This window comes from Macrotis lagotis, chromosome X, assembly GCF_037893015.1.
Source record: "Macrotis lagotis isolate mMagLag1 chromosome X, bilby.v1.9.chrom.fasta, whole genome shotgun sequence".
NCBI lineage: Eukaryota > Metazoa > Chordata > Mammalia > Peramelemorphia > Peramelidae > Macrotis > Macrotis lagotis.
Genome location: NC_133666.1, coordinates 463,595,200 through 463,617,334, shown reverse-complemented (window position 1 = coordinate 463,617,334; position 22,135 = coordinate 463,595,200). Strand labels below are relative to the sequence as shown.

At 35.4% G+C, this 22,135-nt stretch overlaps 1 protein-coding gene across 8 annotated transcripts in view; it reads left to right on the top strand.

Annotated features, from left to right (window-relative positions):
• L3MBTL4 (L3MBTL histone methyl-lysine binding protein 4) overlaps positions 1 to 22,135 on the top strand; it is a 546,540-nt gene that overhangs the window by 278,512 nt on the left and 245,893 nt on the right. For all 8 annotated transcript variants that reach the window (XM_074202633.1, XM_074202631.1, XM_074202627.1 and 5 more), the window contains one exon: positions 7,763 to 7,877. In XM_074202633.1, the coding sequence (XP_074058734.1) occupies positions 7,763 to 7,877 (115 nt within the window). The remainder of the gene's footprint in view (positions 1 to 7,762; positions 7,878 to 22,135) is intronic.

Here is a 22,135-nt window from a genome sequence, read left to right as displayed (position 1 = left end):
GAGGAAGAAGACAAAAAGGGAAACTGAAAAGATGGGATGGGGAGGGAAGTTCCCTGGTGTAAAGACTTGAAGGAGAAAAGCAGAGAAGTGATAGCCAGGTGAGAACTGAAGTGATGGCTGCCCTGGGCTACCTCCTTACATGGAGGAGCTCTCCATCTCTACCCTCTAGTCAGAGGAAAGAGTTTTAGGGTAGAAAGTACTGATGATGGAATTCTGGGGCTTATGTATTCTTGCATGATGAAGTCATTCATTTGTGTGGCATGATGGAGAAGTCCAGAAGAGTGCCACTGTCAGGTCCTAGAGATCATAAGATCATAGATTCAGAGCTACAAAGGATCTTAAAGTCCATCAATTCTGCTTCCTCATCCTTCCACCCCAGTTTTGCAGATTAAGAAACTGAGGCACAGAGGGATTTAGTGAATTAGCAGGGGTCACACATCAAGTAAATATCTGAGACAGGAATCAAACTCAGGTTTTCTTGACACTAGTTTTAGTACATTATACCACCTCCAAAGGAAAAAAATTAAACAATGCCTGCCCTTGAGTTGCTTATATTCAGTTGGTGCAAACAACATGTACACAAATGAATAGTTTGTGTGTGTGTATGTGTATGTTTGTGTGTGTATATCTGTGTGTGTGTGTGTGTGTGTGTGTGTGTGTGTGTGTGTATGAAAAGGAAATTTTAAAAGTGATCTTAATTCTGGGGTGGGAGTGAATATAGGAATAGAAACACCAAAAACTAGAGGGATCAGGAAAACTCTTATACGTGAGCTAAGAAAGCACTTGTGCTGTTCAATGGAATAGAAGCAGATGAGAACAAATGTATTAATATGGGACAGAATAGGGAGGATGGAATGTTCAGGGAGTAAGACAGTAAAAGAAATTGAAAAAGGCATTTATCTGGAGTTGTGTCAAGATGATAGAACAGTCCCAGACCCATGGGGTGCTGTTGTTAGATGCTTTGGTTAACAGGTAAGCTTCCAAAAAAATTAAACTTTCATATAGCAGAAGAGGGAAGAATGACACAGGGTCACCAAAACCCAAGAAAGTTCAGCTTCCAATAAAGTATACAATATTCACTCTTGCCATCACAGATGAATCCAAATAGAATGGATGAAGAGGTTGTTTTTTACCCCAAAGAAGTTGAAAGGAATCTTGTCCAGCTTCACCCTGAGCACAAATGTCTATCCATAGTCTTGTGGTGTTCTTCACCTGCTTATTGGTTCTACAATTTCCCACACTGGGTTAAAGTATTATTCATAAAATGTTATAAAGTATACTTCCTCAATAAAGTATGGATGGCAATTCATAAAGATTTTATACAAATATTCCTCATCTTATCCTGCTAGTATACCATGTATACGTGTTTTTTGACTACTGCTTCATAGGAAAAGAGGTGATTTGAATCTAATCCAGATAAAGAATTTATATCCATCTATATCCAGGTGTCATAATGACCATGTTAAATTAAATTCTACTTATATTTAGAAGAAAATTTAAGTCCAAGTCTACTTAATTAACATTAATTAAATTGAGAGAAATTTAAATGCTCTATAGCTCCTTTAAAAAAATTAAACAACTTTTTTTTGTTGCTTCCAGCAATACAAATGAACTACTAATGGCAATGATTATTTCTGTTTCTTATACTTAAGTAGTACTTTAGATTTTCAGATGATTTTTTTCAAATATTAATATACAAAATCTGAAGAATTTCCTGAGGGCATTATCTGTCAAAAATGATGAAACTGATGTCTATCAATTGGGGAATCTGTGATGGAGAATACCATCGGTATCCAGAGAAAGAATTGTGGAGTTTGAAGAGGGGAGGCAAGGGGGAATGAGGGAACCTTTGCTCTCATCAGAGATGGCTAGGAGAGGAAACAGCAAATATACTCAATGGGGTATAGACATCTGGAGTAAGAAGGAGGGGGAGGGAGCAGGGAGAAGGGGTGGGGATGTGAATGAAGGAGGAGAGGATGGACCATGGGGGGACAGTGGTCAGATTTTACACATTTTCTTTTTTACTTCTTGCAAGGGGCTGGGATTGGAAGTCCTGCCCAGGACCACAGGGCCAGGTGGATTCTGGGCCTAAGGGGTGGTATGGGGGCTCAGGGCTTCTTGGCCCCAGGACCAGGGATCTGTCTGCTGCGCCACTCAGCGACCCTACAGCAGAGTCAGAGCGAAAGGAGAGAGAAAATTTAGTACATGATAGTGGAGAAATACAAAAGGAGGGAGTTGTGATCTGCAATGGCAACGGTGGAAAAATATGGAAGTAACTTCTGTGGTGGACTTATCATAAAGAATGTGATCCACCCATGACAGAGTTGTTGGTGTTGGAACAAAGACTCAGGCACATTTTTTGTTATTATTATTTAGGGGAGGGTGCAGGACAAGTGGGGCTGGATGGCCTGCCTGGGGCCACATAGCAGGGTGATCTTTGGCTGTCTGGCGCCAGATTTGGACCCGGGTGCTCCTGGCTCAAGGGCCAATGCTCTGTCTGTCACCCAGCCACCCCTACTATCATTACTATTTTATTTTATTTTGGGTCTTTTTTTTTCCCTTCTTTTTGATTTTTGCAGGGCAGTGGGGATCGGGTGGCTTGCATGTCACACTGCTGAGTGATGGTTGGGTTTACGATGCTGGATATGGGCTCGGGTGCTCGTGGCTCTAGGGCTGGTGCTTTGTCCATTGCACCACCTGTCCATACCTACAATTATTACTATTATTTTTTTTCTCTCCCCTTTACTTTTTTCGCCCAAGCAAGTCTATCTATATTCATGGGGGAGGAGGGGTATTTTGTTTACTTGTAAACAAGAATATTTTATTAATGTAAAAAAAAACATTTGTACAAAATGAGAATAAAAAAATCAATTAAAAAAAAGAATTGTGGAGTTTGAACAAAGACCAAAGCCTGTTACCGTCAATGTAAAAAAAAAAAACCCAAAAAACATTATCTTATTATATAATCTTGCTATCTCTTATATTTTTTTCCTTAAGGATATGATTTCTCTCCCAGCACATTCAATTTCGATCAGTGTGTAGCATGGAAACAATGTAAAGACTAACAGACTTCCTTCAGTTGGGGGTGGGTAAAACTCAAAAATAAATAAATAAATTTATTTTAAACATTAAAAAACAATGATGAAACTGGTTCAATGAAAGGTTAAATGATTTGACCAATATGTAGCCCATGAAAACCAAAAGAATACTAAACATATAAATGATAGAATGAAAGAGTGTTTAATCTGAGACTTAGTGATCATCTTGACCAAATTTCTTATTTTAGAGTTGAGGAAAATGAGGTCCAAACAAGGAGAGAAATTTGCTCAAGGTCATATATTCTTTAAAGGATTAATAGAACTTTGATTTAAATTCAGGTTTTGATGTCAAGTTTATTTTTTTATTTTATGAATGCCTTTTCTTTTCATCAGCAGAGTATTGTAATTTTTCAATACATTTCCAGTTAAACCCTACCTGATAACAAAGAAACACAATTAAATATAATTGACAAAACAGATGGGAGTAGCAAGCATGATCTCCAATAAGGCAATAGTGGTCTTTCTGCTGCACTACAGTGAATTGATCCTGTATCTTTTTGTTAAATTTTTCTTATTTATAACTGACTGCTCTTGTCCTGTAGTCACTTAAGTCATGGTTCTAGTTGAGAGATTCAATTGGCTTGTAGTGGATTAAGTTTAAAAATCTAGCTTTCTTGTTAACCACTATTTTTTTTAAAGCTCTTTGCACGGCAAATGGGGTTAAGTGGCTTGCTCAAGGCCACACGGCTAGGTAATTATTAAGTGTCTGAGACCGGATTTGAACCCAGGTACTCCTGACTCCAGGTTTGGTGCTTTATCCACTGCGCCACCTAGCTGCCCCTGTCCTGTTCTTGATTCAAGGAATTTTATTATCCCTGGAGGGGGATATGTGGTCACCAGTAAAGATACTAGTCTTGTATTTTTGCATCATCAATCTATCTTTCAGTTGTTGAAGGTTTGCTATCCAAGTCTGACCCACTAGCTTACAAGTGAACTCAAATAATGAATGCTTCTTAGTCTCTGTAGGGTCGGGTGGGGGTGGGGGGTCCCTTGCTAATCCTTCATTACCCAATTTCAACCAGTCATGTTGTTCCCCTCGCCTCATCTCTCTCACCAGTCATCTATCCTGTTTTGTTCTTCGTTCTGTACTCTCCAAAGCCTATAAAAGGGGAGCTGTCCTTTTTAGGGTCTTTGGCATAAATGGAAGCAGACCATTGACCTTTTATTAGAAAGTGGTATACCCCTGTTAATAAATGATATCTTTCTCAGAGAAACTGGCCTAATCTTACCTTTCTTTCAGATTTCAATCCTGACAACAGTAATGGATTATAGGAATGCAGAACTATATATACATTTTCAGGAGGTGTCAATGTTTTGCTTGAGTATTATTTGCTTTTGGAGACCAACTTTTTTCTTTATTGGGGAGGAAAAGAGGAAGGGATTGGGAGGGAGTCTACTAAAATAGAAAAGAATGTCAGTGAAAATTTTTCAATGTACACAGAAGAGAACCAAAAGAAGTTTAAAATGCTACTCAGATGAACAGATATATATTGATTCCACTGTTTGAATGTAATATTATTTCAACAATACTTTCTCTTCCTTGTTTATGTTTTTCATATATTAAAGAAAAGTTTGGAAATATACCAATTCCCTTCCCAATCTATCTCCTTTAAATATTCTATTGTAGGAATTTTTAACTTTTCTTGTGTCACAGCCCCCTTTGGTAGTCCCACTAAACTTATGGACTCCCTCCTAAATTGATATTTTTTAATAATTGAAGGAATAGCCAAATTTCATTCAGAAGTTAATGAAAATAAAGATGAATTTTTTTATTCTATCCCACTACATGATTCCCTCAATCACAATTCTAGGTTAAAATTCCTGGCTCATATGGAAGTTATTTGCCACCATCATCCAATTAATTCAGCTCTCACATTGATTCTAAGTTACTATCATAATTTCTGAGTCATCTTCTAAATGCTATGTGAAATAAATACCTCCTGACTTGACTTCCATTTTTGAGACCCACATCACCTCTTTCCCCTACTATATTATACTGACAGTAGCCTTCATACTGGAGTTTTTAGATTTTTATGCATAGAATATCAGAATTAAAGGGAAGTTCAGGAATCATCTAATCCTAATGATGCCTGAGGGAAAAAATCCTCACTATGACATTTTAATATTTCTTTGTTTGAAGGTTTCTCCATAATGGTTGGAGACTTGACTACAAAAATGTAGTTGTTAATAACTCATTATCAGCAGAGTATTCTCTGGGGGTATCCTCTATAGTGACTCAGAGATTTGTGCTTGACCTGATGTTGTTTATCAATGACTTACTGGATGGTCAGCTTACCAAATTTAAAGATGACACCAGGTTGGGAGGAATAGCTAATAAAATAGATGGCAGAGTCATGATCTGTAGAGTTCTTGACATTATAAAGCACACAAGTTTAATTCAGTTGGGATAAATGCAAAATTTTACAATTGGCTATGGGAAAAGTTCAATCTCACAGTATAAGGCATAATTAGATAGAAATTTGTCTGACAAAGATCAATGGGTTTCAGTGGACAATATATCCAATATGATTCATCAGTGTGACAAAAAAAAAAAACCAAACTAATCAATCTTTGCCTTCATTAAGACAGGAATCTTCCAAGAACAGGGAAGTAATAGCCACATCGTACTCTTCTCTTATCAAGTATTGTGTTCAATTCTGGAAAATACAGGAGAATAAGAGGAATATTAAGAGGATGATCAAAAGTCTTCATTCCACAGCATAGAAATATATGTTGAACATAACTAAGAAGTTTAGCTTGGATAAAAGAATTCTTAGGGGAGGTATGAGAACTGTCTTATGATATTTGAAGGCCTATCATGTATGAAAGGGATTAAGTTTGTTATGTTTGGCCCTAGAGGACAAAACCAGTAGATTGCAAAGACTTGACATCAGGAAAACCTTCCAAACATAAAGTTGTTATAAAAATGGAGGTGATGAGTTTCTTTTGTTTTGAAGGTCTTAAGATAGAGACTGGATGGACATTTGTATATTAGGATGAAGTTTATTTTCTAATGCAAGTTTTACTAGATGGTTTCTGAGGTCCCTTCCAACTTCCATGGCTAGAACACTACAACTTTTGGAAAGCTCTATCTTTTAATCTTCCAAATCCCTCTTCTCCCCACCCCCCAATACCACCCCCCAATCTCACCCATCCTCAAATTTGCAAATTCTATCCAAAGTTCTTGGTTCTTGTTAAGTCGTTTTTCAGTCTTGCCTTGACCCCATTTGGGTTTTTCTTGGCAAAGATATTGGAATGATTTGCTATTTCCTTCTCATCTTAGAAATGAGGAATTGAGGCAAACAGAGTGAAGTGACTTGCTCAGAGTTTGAGGCTAAATTTGACCTGATGAAGATGAGGCTCCCTTAGCCCAAGCACAGGGCTCTATCCACTGTGTCACCTCTCTGCCTCTGTTCCTGATTTTTCTCAAGTCTTATCCTTTTTTTTTTCCCTTCATATGTTTGTAGAAAGTTATCTTATTTCTCCCAAAGTCATGTGGAGCCACAAAGTGCACTCCAGGTATGTTTTTATTACACTAGAACATCAGTCTATATTAATATTTTACTTCTATAAATTCAGACTATGGTATCTTTTGAATTGTTTTCGTCCGCCACTGCATACTATTTACTGGTACTGAGAGCTCTCCCCCCTCCCACTCCCTACTATGTTGTTTTGTTTTTAATATTTGGGTAAATGTAAGACTTTAATCCCTGCTAATTTTTTTTTTTTTTTTACTCATAGAGGCAACAGTGCCATATGGCAACCTGATGTGAGCGATTAGGAGGTATATTTTCTTTTGGGTGCGTGTATTCATGTTGTGATGAAAAGGCTCCTGCTTATAATCTATGCCATTTCTGAAGATAAACATTATGGAAAAAAAAGATGAGATCATAATTTAAATGAGAAACATTCATGGAGATGATTAAGCTCTGGATAGAAATCAAAAAAATGTTTTGGTGTGTTTTTCACTGTTTTTGATTATATAAAAAAAGATGATATGAGAAGTCAGTGGCTGGTTAAATAGAATATGACAATGGCATTTGTCATATACCATTCTCACTATAAGAATTCCCACCCACATCTGAATCTACTCACTGTCATAAGGAAAAAAAACAAAAACTAAGTCAAAAGTTTTGCTATTTCTTTGAGAAATGTATTTGCCTTCTCTTTTGGAAAATGCCATCTATATCCAGAAAAAACAAAACTATGGAGACTAAATGCAGGCAGAGCAATGTTCACTTGCAGTGCTATATTCACTTTTTAAAACTTCTTTTTTTTTCTTTCTTTTTCATGTTTTCCCCCTTTTAATTCTAATTCCTCTTTTACAATATGACTAACATGGAGTCGTGTTTAACATGTACAGCCTACATCAGATTATTCATGCCATGGGGATGAAGAAGGTGGAAGTCAAAAATTTGCAAAAGAATGAATATTGAAAACTATCTTTGAATGTAATGGAAAAATTTAAATTAAATTTAAAAAGAATTGTATGTGTCTAGAACTCTAAATTTGATTTTATTTGTATCCCCTATGATCATAGATAATATTTTTTGGTAATTTTATACTCTTGGCATGTGCTTGATCTCTGGTTAATAAAATTTCTTCACATATATTTGGATGTAGAACTATCAAATGCTGTTTATTCAAATTCTACTTTTTCACAGGTCCACTTTGATGGCTGGAGCCACAAATATGACTATTGGATGGATGTTGACAGTCCTGACATTCACCCAATAGGATGGTGCAATATGACAGGCCACCCACTAGAAGTGCCATGTCGTAAGTACAGTCTTTTTTTTTTTTTGAGTTTTTCCCCCTCAATTGCTTTGTATGCGGTTAAGCTTTAGAGCTGTAATTAGCCAAGTATTTAATAGGTAAAAGGAGATCATTGAAAAAATAATAATAATAAGTGGTTTGTCATGTATAACACATTAGGTATGATAATTAGAATGGATTTTTAATAGCATTAACTATATTTATTAGTCTTGTCTTTTTTAAGAATGGAAACTAAGCAAGTTAATGTCCATCTTGTGTGCATAGATTTTGTTTTTTTCAATATGTAATGTGCTATGTCTTTGCAGCATATCTTTCTATATATGTGTCAGTATTTACTGGAGTGTGAAAACTTTAGAGTGCAGAATTGAGTATTCATTGTTTTTCTATCTAGTCCTTGACTTTGCCTTTCATATGGCAAATACCTAATAAATATTTGAATGAAAAAGTACAGATTCATGAATGAGTATGTTTAATCCTTAGGTGAGTTCATACATACTTTATTAACTGCATTTCCTTATTGTAGAATTTTATTTCAGTAGATTGGTAGAAGGAAGTTCTCATGTAGAAATAGAATGAGTTACAATAATTCCTTCTTGATGTGTGAGCAATAATAAAATTTCTTTGTTCTAAGACTCTGGGATGTATGTGTATTTGTGTGTGTGTGTATTGTTATAAAATTCAGGAGAAAATTATCCATACATTTTATACTTGAACCATATAGTCAGTGTCTGATTTCTTTATGTGAGTGATTCCTCTGATTTGATTGTACTGTCATAACTAGTAACTTGTTTCTAATACATATAAGCTTTTTCTGCTTATTGCTCCAGCTCTTATCTATACAAATTTGAAAGAAGTGTTGGCTTTTGATCTATTAATTAGATTGTCTTCTATTAAACCTAAACCAGAGAGACTTTCTTAGTTTCTGTAACTATTGCAAGCAGATAGGTCTTTCATAGAATTCTTAAAATCTTAAAAGATTTATTTTAGAATGAAACATATTCCACTAGTGCAATTATCAAATATAAATAGTAAAGGTAGGTATAGTAGAAAATATATGACTGGATAGTTTTATGATCATTTCAGTACATGAATATGTAGCAAGAAAAAGTAGAATGTAAAATTTAGTAGAGTAAAATTTTACTATAAGATGTATAGACTTTTAAGGAAGAATGGGATACTATTAGAAACTAAGATATATGTATAATAGAGGCTGTAATTTTAACCAAAAATGCCGAAAAACTTCACTGTTTGATTTTAGTTTTTATTTCCTTATGATTTATTACCTTTTAAAAAGAGTGAAGAGTTCTAGAGCAATACAAAGATCAGAATACCTGGGTTTGAACCATCCCTGTTAAATTAGCTGAGTGATCTTAATCTCTCTCTCCATTTCAATTTCCTAATCATTGAAATGCTATCTTATAGGGTAGATATAGGATGACACTTTGTGGACCTATGTGAATGGGAATTATCACTGTTACTGTAAAATGGGAGAGAGAGGAGCTCTCATTTTCTGTATCATGGGATCGTTGTGTGGATACAGTATTACACTGTGTGTATGCTTTGTGAATCATAAAGTGCTATATGAACATCATATCTGGCTAGTTTTTCACTATATTTCACAGCACATATGATAATAATGTGTGCTGTCCTGGTTTTAAGTGATACCTTGGACATGTGGAGTGCAGAGAGAGAGAAAGCCTGGTAGATTTATTAGATTGGTGAGAATTTCTGTAACCCTAAAGGTGAGAGTCCCTGAACATGAAGGAAGGAAGGAGAAAAACCAGCATATATTAAGAGCATACTACTTGCCAGACCCTACACTAAGTGATTATAATACAGATTCAAGAGAGAATAAAAACAGTCTCTGCCCTCAAGGAGCTTACTTTTTAATAAAGGAAGACAACTTGCAAAAGAGATCTGAAAATCAAGGAGAAAATAAGGCAGGTTGGCCTGAGTCCTTCCACAAAATGGAAGAATTCAACAATAGGAGGGGAGCTGGCTTTGCCAAGAGATATTCCATGATGAGCAGAACTCAAGACTAGCCGTTGACTTGAGACAAATTTACAGCAGTCTATTATTCCTCTTGACCCCATCTTAGTGAGTCCAGGGTCTGGATCTAACTTGCAATTAGATTAGGTTGAAGTGATTTTTTTTGTTGTTGTTGTTGTTCTTGGTTTTTTTATTTTTTTTTTATTTTTTTATTTTTTGCCAAGCGCTGGATTGGGGAATGGGCTTTGTATAGACCACTGTGTCAGGGGAGAACTGTCAGTGGTTCTTCAAAGTTCAGAGACTGTGGTCATAGACTTAAGTTTCACTGAGTAAATGAAAGTGGCGGGGTGATGATTGGAGCAGAAAACAGGGGTCACAGAATCTCAGAGTTAGAATGGACCTATTATTCTTCCTTAAACCTAACCCTAACCTCTTTAAGAATCTCTGTTCAGCAAGGGTTCTTAACCTGGAGTCTGTATATAAATTTTGATATAATTGGTTTCTTTTGTTTTTATATGAGAAGGGATCCATAGTCACCTGAGTGCCAAAAGGGCTCAGGATATCAAAAATACCCCAACCCTTTCCTACAATTCCTTCAACGAATTATCAGAGACTCTGCATGATATAGCTAATTATGGAGAACCTGGTGACTCCCAAGGGAGTCTATTTCTCTTTTGGATACCTCTAAGTAGTACTGAGTTTTTCTTTCTAATGACCCAAAATCTGCCTCTAAAACTTCTATCCATTAGAATACATTTCATCCCTCTTATAAGGGTCACTAGATGCCACAGTGATAAAGGGCTGGGTCTTGAATCAGGAAGACTCATCTCCTTGAGTTCAAATCCGGTCTCAGACACTACAAGTAACTTAACCCTGTTTGACTCAGTTTCCTATCTGTAAAATGAACTGGGGAAGTAAATGACAAATTATTGTAGTTCATTTTACAGATAAGAAACTGAGTCAAACAGGGTTAAGTTACTTGTAGTGTCTGAGACCGGATTTGAACTCAAGGTTTTTCCAAGAAAAACCAAAATGGGATCATAGAATTGCACATGACTGAACGATTGAACAATACATCCCTCATACCTTTTTTACAGATTCTTGAAGATAGCTATCAACTCTAAATATTTTCTCAAAGTTAAACAATCTCATTTTCTTCAGCTGATGCTAACTTGTATGGCATGGAATTGTGGTCCTTCACCATCTTATTTCCCTTCCTCTAGACTAAAATTTCCAACTTAATATTCTTTCTAATATGTAGCACCTAAAATTAAACAGGATACATTGGAAGTATTGTCTCCCTTTTCTGTGTCCCCAAGTCCCTCATTAGGTGTTCTCCAGTGACATTGCCTTTTCCAACTACAGTGTCCTATTTGTCAGCTCATAAATTTTGTGATCTACTAAAGCCCCTAAATCTTTTTGTGATGAACTACTGCTTTTGGTACATTGTTCTCCCATTTAAAAAGCTCATTTTTGGAAGCTGAGTATAAGATTTTTCATTCATCTCTATTCACTTGCATCTTAGTAGATTTTATCTTGGTGTTCTAGCCTATACAGCTCTTTTGGTGCCATCAAATGTATTTATTATTCCTTTGAGGAGTGTGGCAATTATGCCTTCATCCCAGCCACTGATAAAATGCTATCCTCAGTTTCTGAATCAAACAGGATTTATTAAGGGAGTCAAGAAACAAGGTCCAAGGGGCAGATTACAAAATTTGTTGCCTAGTTAACAATGAATAATCTTATTTGCATAAGCAGTTTGTATAATTTGGTGCACTGAGTTTCCTATGATTACTTGTGTAATTTTGGACTATATCCAGTAAGGCCTTAAAGCTTCCTCTAAATTTATTGTAGTCGAATCTCTCTTACTGACAATCATTATTTTCAGGGGAACAGTGGAGGAAGACATCATGTTCCTGGACCTGATACTTTTAGTAGGGGTTTTGATATTGAAATGCTGTTATGATAGACCACAGGAGTTTTGGTCTTTTATGATATATTTATATATATGTTCATGCAGCCCCCTAGCATTTTTAGAAGTTGAAATTTTCTAGATTGAGGAAAATTTTTTATCCAGCAGATTTCTTTAAAAGGAGCATCTATCATTTCTCTCTCACTGTTTTGATTTTCAGGTGTGTTGGAGATATTTGATATTTTAGCTCCTTGTATTTTAGCTGCTCTAAGATACTATGTACAGACTTCTTGAAGTTGTGGTGCTTGGTCTCACATTGTACCTTTATCTCCCAGCAGGTTTATCTCCATATGGTCTCTCTGCTTTCTGCTGTTGTTGCTGCAGAATGTATGCAATGTGGTACCAACTGGGAATAGGGTAACCTAGGCTCTCATAGCTGAGGCATCTGTCTCTACCTTAAGTAGACACCATTGACATCATTATAATTCACATTTATATAGTACTTTGAAAAATAAATTTTATTATTTTGGGGTTTTATATCACTTATACCTTCCAGGTGCAGCAAAACTAGCTATATATTAAAAAAGTTTAATATCATACTCCAGATCCCTAAACCACATTTTCTGTCTTTTTTTCAATTTCAATTTTTTTTTCACAGCTTCTGTGTTTACAAGGAAGCTGGGTGGGATGTATTTACTCAGTTTCTTTGCTTATCCTCTTCCCCATTTCTTTCCCTTTTCCCTTCCCCATCTCCTTTTCCTTTCCACTATTTCTTTTTCCCTTTCCCTGTCCCTGTTGTTAACTCCTTCCCTTTTTCCCCTTCTTAGCTTTAGAGTCAGAAGACCTAGGTTCAGATACTGCCTCTGATACTTACTATCTAGGTGGTGCAAGCAAATCTCTTTACCACCTAGGGCCTCAGGGTTACAATAGACACATTTCTCCCTTAAATCTAACCCTCTTAGCTCTATGAGAATCTTTATTCAGCAATGGTTCTTAACCTGGTATCTGTATATAAATTTCAATATAATTGGTTTCTTTTTATAATGCTATGTATTTTTAAATGTTTGAGAAGGGATCTATACCAGATAGAGGGAATGGAGGTGTTGAATAAAGTAGTCTCTTAGGTCCTTTCCAATTCTGGATCTGTAATCCATGTCTTCTTTATCTAATATTTTTAACCAGTTGATTTTTTCTTGAGTGTTGCTTTTGTCTTGTTGGGAATTTGGTTTTGCATCCATAAAGAATACAGTCCACCAAAGGTCTCTTCCATTTTTTTCCTTATGATATGGAGCTGACATGGAGTTTTTGAAGACTTTGCCTGTTGAACACAAATTCTGACGGGGGTTGATAATGTCAGAAAGGCCATCCTTGAGGTGGCTAAGTGGCACAGTGGATAGAGCACCAGCCCTGGAGTCAGGAGTACCTGAGTTCAAATCTTACCTCAGACATTTAATAATTACCTAGCTGTGTGGCCTTGGGCAAGTCACTTAACCCCATTTGCCTTGCAAAATTCTAAAAAAAAACCCAAAACAAAAAAACTCAACCCTGGGTGAGTGCAGAGAAGTTCATCACCCAACAAATGGATGCTGACTAGATGGAAATTTCTCAATGCTACAGCAACTCCTATAATATAACACAGAAGAGTTATGATTTTCAAACCTGGAAGATCACTATCTGAGTGAAACCACTGATTCTTGCTGCATTGAGGTATGATGTGAGCAATTCTGAAATGGTGAGGAACATAATAGAAATAACATTTCAGTAAGTAGAAATGCCCAGCCAAATGGAATATTTTACAGTATATTACAGATCCTTATGTGAGAAGATCTGATCTCTTAGATTGCCTTTGACTCTTGCATTTTATGATTCTTGGAATCTGTGAGATAACTTTTCAAACTCTAATCCTTAGATTTCAGGTATGGTCCTTTCCCCTAGATTCCCCATGAGAATTTGCCTTTTTTTTTTAAGGTTTTTGCAAGGCAAATACGGTTAAGTGGCTTGCCCAAGGCCACACAGCTAGGTAATTATTAGGTGTCTGAGGCCAGATTTGAACTCAGGTACTCCTGACTCCAGGGCTGGTGCTCTATCCTCTGTGCCACCTAGCTGCTCCTGAGAATTTGACTTTAAACATAGATAAGTGACTCAGCATTTGCTCCCAGTGACACCTTTGTTACAGAAAAAATTTTTAAAATTAGGACTTTATTTGTCCTGTTCATTGAACAAAGAGAAGAGCTGCAATATCCCCTATGCAGAGGAAAGACTGTGTATGACAGTATTGAGGGATCTTGGAATGAAAGCATAATAGAAAAATAGTCTTGTTGGAGAGGCTGCTCAGTGAAGCTAAGTTTTCAGTTATATCTACATTGTGGGCATCAAGAGAATACTTAGGATAACTGAATTGGAACAAATTTGTATCTTAGAGTAAGAAGTCTCTTCAGGTTAGATTGTACATACCAAAGGAGATAAGATAGATAATCTATTGAGGTTCAAATGCTGCCTCTGATACTACCTAGGTAGTGCAAGCAAGGCTCTTTACCCTCCTATGGCCTCAGGGTTAGAAAGACAGTATAAAACTATGTATTTTTATCTACTAATCAATAAACATTTATTAAGTACCTATACATGTACCAGGCAATGTGGCAAGTACTATGGGTACAAAAGAGGGAAAAGGCAGCCCTTGCCCTAAGAAAATAATTTTTAAAATTAGGGCTTTATTTTTCTTGCTTGTGGGCTTATAATCTAATAGAAGAGACAATAGGCAAGCTAAATATATATAATACACACACACACACACACACACACACACACACACACACAAAGTAATCCATATAAATGACTTCATGAAAAAATTTAAATTTTTCTCGTAGATGTAACCTTGGTCCATAGTCAGGTAGTCACATGTTACATGTGGTATTTGAGATATCCTGAGGAATGAGTGTAGCTTCCATAAGAGGGAGAAATTGACAGTACATTTGTTTATTTGTCTTCATAACATTGCTGATTATTCTTGCCTGCTTAACTAGGATTTGAACTTAAATCTTTGCATTATATCTACTGTACCACCTAAATTTTTTTGTGTTGGTCTTATTTTTTTTCAATTAAAACTGCCATTATAATTAAGGAAAACATGCACAAAAACATATTAGAGAGAATGAGATGAAGATTAAATAATATTTTAAAATTATTTTGTTAAATGTTAAGTGCTTTCATACAAAAGAGCTTTATAAACCTATCTTAGAATCATTGTCAAACCAAGATTTTAAAAATAATGAAAAATATTCAATCACATTCATTTCACTAAGATGCTATTAATATAGTTTAGTGAGAGCAAATATTGTTTCATTTTTAAATTACTTCTTTCATTTATGTTTTACAAAGTACATTTCTACTGTTTTATACTTTATATATGTGTTTGTGTTTATACCTATAAATATACACATATGTAATGTAATATGGCCACTGTTAACTTACCTTTTTATAATTGATAGGAATATGTGATCAAAGCATTTTGGAGAGCACTAACATTATTGTCTAAAGCCTTAGATTGTCAGGAGATATCTATCTGCAAATGATTTTGAAGACACTAGAAAGCAGGACCGGCCTCATACAATTGTGAATAAAAATACACATGTCCTGGCACAAAACATGGTGTGGATGATTAAAAGAACTCTTTGTATAATTCATTCTCAATTGTCCTGGTGTTCTGTGCTTCATATTTTTCTCCTCATTTCTCCAAAGGTTTTGACTTTGGCAGGATAGAGTCTTGCATCTATCTAATTCAGATACTACCTCCTTTGCCCAATCTAGGCTCAGTATTCTGAATTTTTGGCAACGGCCTTTTGCAGGATTAATCCAATAATTCGGACTCCTACCTAGGTGGTAATCTAGTGGTCAGGACTCCTCCTTTAGCCCAGCAAAATTTCATTGCAGTATAGTATAGAAAATTTTCTTGTCCAACTTTGGCTAATATTAAGAAGATTGGGATGGGGACTAGCTTCTGTTTGCTGATAAAAATGTTACAGTCTCTTTTATTATCAATGAACCTTATATCATAAATCAACCACTTTAGTTCATTTTTACTTTCTCATCCTGTAAAATCAACCATCATTTTTAATGTCATAGGATGTATCTTCTTTTTTATTTTTTTTAAATTTTATTTATTCACAGTAATGGGGTTAAGTGACTTGCATGAGATCACACAGTTAGGGAGTTATTAAGTGTCTGAGCCCAAATTTGAACTCAGGTCCTTCTGACTCCAGGGCCAGTGCTCATGGAATATATCTTTTGCTGAAAATTTTCCTCTGATTAATCTATTAATACAATAACATCTTAGCAAAAATTCCCAAGTCATATATTTTAGCTAAGATGGATGACTTTCAGTCTTTTACATCTAATCTATTAAATTCATCTGCCTTGGAAAAAAAATAGCTACAAAGAGCTTTCTTTAGAAGGATATCATTAAATTCTTAGACAGCTTCCTATCTACTCTGGTTAGGATTATTTCATCTGGCTTCTATCTGTCTTTCTTGTGCCAGTTTTTTCTCTGAGATTCTTCATGTTCTATTGCTTCTATAATTATCCTTTCATGCCATTCTCCTCAATCTCCTGCTCAAATCACTTAAATTGTGTTCCTGTTTTATCAGATCTTAACTTTTCTGTTTTACTTTCATCTAGGGCTTCCATAATTTGGACCTCCTTTTATTGATCCATTTTTTTCCTTCCATCCTGCCAAATATCATTCTTACCATTTGGAATTCTCTCTTCATGTCATCTCTGGGCTTTATCTGTTCTTCCCAGTGAAAGTTGCATAAGATAGAGCAGAAGTGTCTGGTTGCTGAAGCCCAACAAAACAGTATAATCAGAACCAGATCAGAATGCAATTGGGAAATGTTTTTAAAAATTAATCAAAATGAGGGGTGGCTAGGTGGCGCAGTGGATAAAGCACTGGCCCTGGAGTCAGGAGTACCTGGGTTCAAATCCAGTCTCAAACACTTAATAATTACCTAGCTGTGTGGCCTTGGGCAAGCCACTTAACCCCATTTGCCTTACCAAAAAAAACCTAATAAAAAATATTAATCAAAATGCAATGCAACATGGGTAAATGTTGATTTGTGGTATTTGAAGTCAATATCCAACCTTCAGGGTTTCATTTCTATTTCAGTTTGACATTTTGGATATAGAGGAAAGATTACCTTGACTACATTGTTTGTAGAAAGTTTGGCTTTGAAAGACAGAAAGTTCAATTCTTCATCAGTGGAGCAGGAGATAGGAGAGGATGATGACAGAAAGATTTGAGGTGATGGGAGGAGTCTCTCTTCATAACCCCTCCTCTTGGCAAAGATACTGGAATAGTTTGTCATTTCTTTCTCCAACACTTTTTCAGATGAAGAAACTAGCATAAAAATGAATGACATAGGTCACATGAGTGTCATGTTCTATGTACCACATGAGTGACATTTCTCTTTCTCTTTTATTACATGACTGACTTATTTTATTTTCCAGTCATACATTTCTCTAATGTCATCTTTCTCCTCCATATGCCAGAATGAATCTGTGGAAAGAATGTTGGATTTGGCTTCCCAAGGACTTTGGTGTTCAAATATATTTGCTATGAGACCTTGGGCAAGTTGCTATCTGTTTGCCATGTCTTCTCTGAAAAGTGGATATATATATATATATATATATATATATATATATATATATATATATATACACATACATACACACACAGACTCTTGTTTACTGATGTATGACTTCTGTGTGGGTTGTCTATTCAATTATATGTCATATCCTTTTACTCAATTCCTGATTACCTTGCTAGGCAGAAACTTGTTTTTGTGGGGTTTGATTTCCCCAGAGGCACCAGAGAATTTATTTATTTATTTGTCTGTCTATCTATCTGTCTGTCTGTCTGTCTGTCTGTCTGTCTATCTATCTATCTATCTAAGGCAGTGGGATTAAGTGACTTGTCCAAGGTCACACAACTAGGCAGTTATTATGTGTCTTAAGCAGGATTTGAACTCATGTCCTCCTGACTCCAGGGCCATTGCTCTATCTGTTAGGCCACCTAGCTGCCCTGAATTAGAGAATTTTTATGATCAGTTCCATCCATTGCTTCCTTTAAATGGCAGGAAAATTATGAGTTGAGTATTTGCTAAAAATTAAGCAACTACATTATTCCCTCAATCCTTTACTGTAGTTGTTCTATCTCTGTATGTGCTTATGAGCCATACCTAAATGTGGAAAAATCTTTAGGTTCAGTCAACTCCATTAAAATTGTTGCCTTTGACTTCCCTTAGAGTTCTTGACAAAGTATTTTATTTCTTCCTTTTCTTTGTGATTTTCTAAACCATCAAAGCCTCATATCTTATAAATTAGTCCTAGGAATCTCAGTGTTTTATCAAGCTCATCACTGGTGCAAGTAAGCCCATATTTGCATTGCAAATAAACTGCTTTTCAAGTGAGTTGACAGTCCTGGTTGGTATGAGTATCCTTTAATGTTTACCTGCATTTGGGGAATGAAGATTGGCCCATTCTCTGATAGATAGAACCTCTTTAAGTGGGCCAAGTTTCCCTAGTGGGTCTATAACATCAATATTTAATGATAGCAATGAGCTCTTATGTGTAGATTTTATTAACACCAGTTATTTTCTTAGATGTAGATTGTAGGATCCATAGGATTCCTATCAGCAGTTTTTCTTCAATGTTTGTTTCTGGAACTGATTTCCTACATTTTACCCTGTGACTTCAGGATTTCTAGTTGTGTACTTTTGATCATTTTAGAAAACTTGAATCTGATAAGAAGTTTCTTTTAGAGAGTTGAGGCAAACAGTATTCTTCATCCAGGGCCACTGAAATCTAAATCAGGTAGTATGTCAGAACCCTCTCAAAGCTGTAGCTCACAATCCCAGATTGTGCTTGATACCTAATAGGGCTTTCTCCATAAGACATGAAAAAAATGTTTATTCTTAAGTTCTAAGAAGTTCCAGAAGTCTGTTGTAGAGGCAGGCAGTACAGCCACAGCTTGAGCAATCTCTAGCAAAGTGACTATAAAATCAACATTGGTAAACTGAACACATTGCACTCTCAACTTGAGAGAAACAGGGAGCTGTTCTCTCAGCTCACATATAGGAATAAGTATAAACCAAGAAAGATATTCCAAATCACTTAGAAATGTGAACAAATCTTAGAAGTTTGGTTTTTCACTCTTTGGATTTAGTAGTGATGATTCCCAATGAGCAGTATGCAACAATTCCTAGATCTCTTGGCCCCTTGTAGTTTGTTGATGATTTAGAAGTATTCAGTAAAGCAATTTCAGATTTACTCCACAGACTTTAAGGTGATAAGCAGGGTGTATAATTTATACCCCCAGGGAAGAATTTACGTTGGAATTTATTTTATCAAGATTGGATCTTCAAAAGTGACATTTTGAAGCATGGGTACACATGGATATAATGGAAAGAGGAAGAGTTACAATTATTATCATTATTATTATTTGGTGGAGAAAAGGAGATGCTCATAGCAGTGACCTCACTGTGGCAATTGTTGTTCAGATATTTTCAGTTGTGTCTGACTTTTCATGAGCCCAGTTGGTATTTTCTCAACGAAGATCCTGGAGTGGTTTTCCATTTTCTTCTCCAGCTCATTTTACAGATGAGAAAACTGAAGCAAAGAGGATGAAGTGATTTCCCTAGGGTCACGCAGGTAGTGAATGTCTGAGACCAGGTTTGAACTCAAAAAGATGAGTCTTTTGGACTCCAGCTTTCTACCCACATTTATAACTACTCTGGCTGTAAGTTTACAATACATTGATAAAAGGAGATCATATTTGTAAAGCACTTTGTAGTCCTTAAAGCCCTCAGTAAAAGGTAATATTCATATTCTTGTTGTTATTGTTATTGCCATCTAGCAGGGCAAGGGATACCATCAGAAACTAGAACACCTGCCTTCATGTATGGGAAATAACTCTATGTCAAATTCTTTGGTTTATACCTTCATATCTCTGAAGAAGCACAATAAAAGTTTGATTTCTTATCCGCCAAGTTTGATAGATAAGGACTTTGGACTGAGAGGTCTGAGCTCCCTTAATCTTGAAGCTTTTGAAAGGCATCCACATATTTTATTCACCTGGGCTATCAAACACGATTTTGTGTTTTGTTTTGTCATCCTTCCAGGAACTTTTCAAGAGTCAATTATGCCTCATATTTCCACTTCAGTAAAACACTGATGCAAATTCATGGTTGGTCTCTTAAAACCCCTATAGTCCTGAGTCTGGTTGGCTGTTAGATCTGGAAATAATCAATATAGAGAAGCTTGAGATCACAGACATAAAACTAAAAGAGACCTTAGGAATCAATCAAGTTTAACCCCCTCATCTTAGAGAAGAGACAACTGAGGCATAATAGAACAGGTGATTTGTTTAGGGCCCCACTTGCTGTCAGTGCCAGAACTTGGATTCAAACAGCCATCTTCTGCCTCAGACTCAGTACTCTTTCCGTTGCATCAGAGAACCCAGAGTTAAGCATTTCTAGTCCCATCTCTGTAGAGCAAGAATCAAAGGTTTCTATAATAATAACCTTTGCCAACCAAAGAAGTTTTTATATGCAAAGCTGACAGGCTGAACAAAGACAGTTTCATAATTAGTTTCCATGTCTGAATGATATTACCATTGTACTTTTGGTGCCTGTTTTGTTTATGTTTGAATTAATTATTATGCTTACTGAGTAAATGAAATGAAACATTAATGTACAAAGACCATGAGGTATTTTTTCTAAAGCACACAAAAGAGGAGGAGACTCTGGAATATTCCTAATTTTTACCCATAATAAAAAGACATAGATAAGTAAATGAATGAGTAAATAAATAGATAAAAGGGGAAATAAAGTAATTGATAATAATAAAGTAATAAAGTAATAGCACAACTGTAATCTAAATATTATAATATTATAGTATAATCAATTATACATTCAGCAGTTGGACTTAGAAGACTGAATAAATCTTACATACTATGAAAATGACTTGCTCATTAAGGTGCTTTGCCAGTTCTATCATTGATAAATCAATAAACATTCATTGCACCTACAATGTGGTAGGTATTATGTGAGAAGTAGCGAAATGATCCCTGCTTTCATGGAGCTTATATTCCTTATACTATATAATTGAGACTTCTGTTATTCAAGTACTTTTCAATCATGTTTGACTTTTCATGATCCTGTATTTGGGGTTTTCTTGTCAAAAATACTGTTGCAGTTTGTCATTTTCTTTTCCAGTTCATTTTATAGATGAGGAAGCTGAGGTAAATAGGATTAACTGAATTGCCCAGGTTCACAAAGCTGTTAAGTTTCTGAGGTCAAATATGAACTCATGAAGATGAGTCTTCTTGACTTAAGTGCTTTATCCTTTGTGCTGCTAAAATCTGATAGTAGAGTCAACTGATAACTTGCAAAAGCTAAATATATTATCCTTTATATGAAAATGACTTATTCAATAAAGTTCTGTACACGATTAGTCAACAAACATTCATTGTACCTGTGATATGCTAGATGTTACGTGAGAAGGTAAGGTCATAGATAAAAAATGCATGAACTCCTACTCTCAAGGAGTTTACATTCTATATTATGTAGAATGGAGACTATACAAAGGAATAAATGAATCTTTTTGATGAGAACTACAAGAATATGAAATTCAGTCTAGCAGAGATGAGAAATCTCATTTATGTTACAAAATTATAGATTTCAATGATAGATTTCAAGTTTCAATCTTGACCTCTAACTATGATAGAGTACTTGTGTCATTCAGAAGAAAGAGGAATGCTAATTTATCTATGCAAGTGAGGATTCTTAGTTGTATTCTATTTCAAAGGAAATTTCATAAGGATTTTTTTTTGCAATTTGCAGGTTTAAGAGTCCCTAAGTACTCATTGACTTAATAGACAATTACAGTGTATTGTGTTTTTTTAAAAAAGAAAGAAAGAAAAAGAAGAGAAAAAAGTCAGCTATTTTAAAAGTCCCTAATTACAGATTTACATGATAGACTTATCAAGAAAATAATACATTTCAAAATGTACTTACAGTCTTTTCTTAATGATATCACATGCTTTTAAGTATTTCTAGTTAAGGCATTTATCCTACATACTCTGTCTTATGGATCCTTTCTGAGTTGTAAGAGCAAAGGCTGCTTACTTTTCTCTAAAATCTGGTCTTTGTATTTCAAATATCAGCATAGAGCAGTTTTGAAGTGCTTGACATTTTTTTGCCATTTAAGACAAGCCATACATTCTTTTGTCTTGTTTTTTTAAAAATTATTTTTTCTCAATTACATGTAAAAATAATTTTTAACATTCATTTAAAAAATATTATGA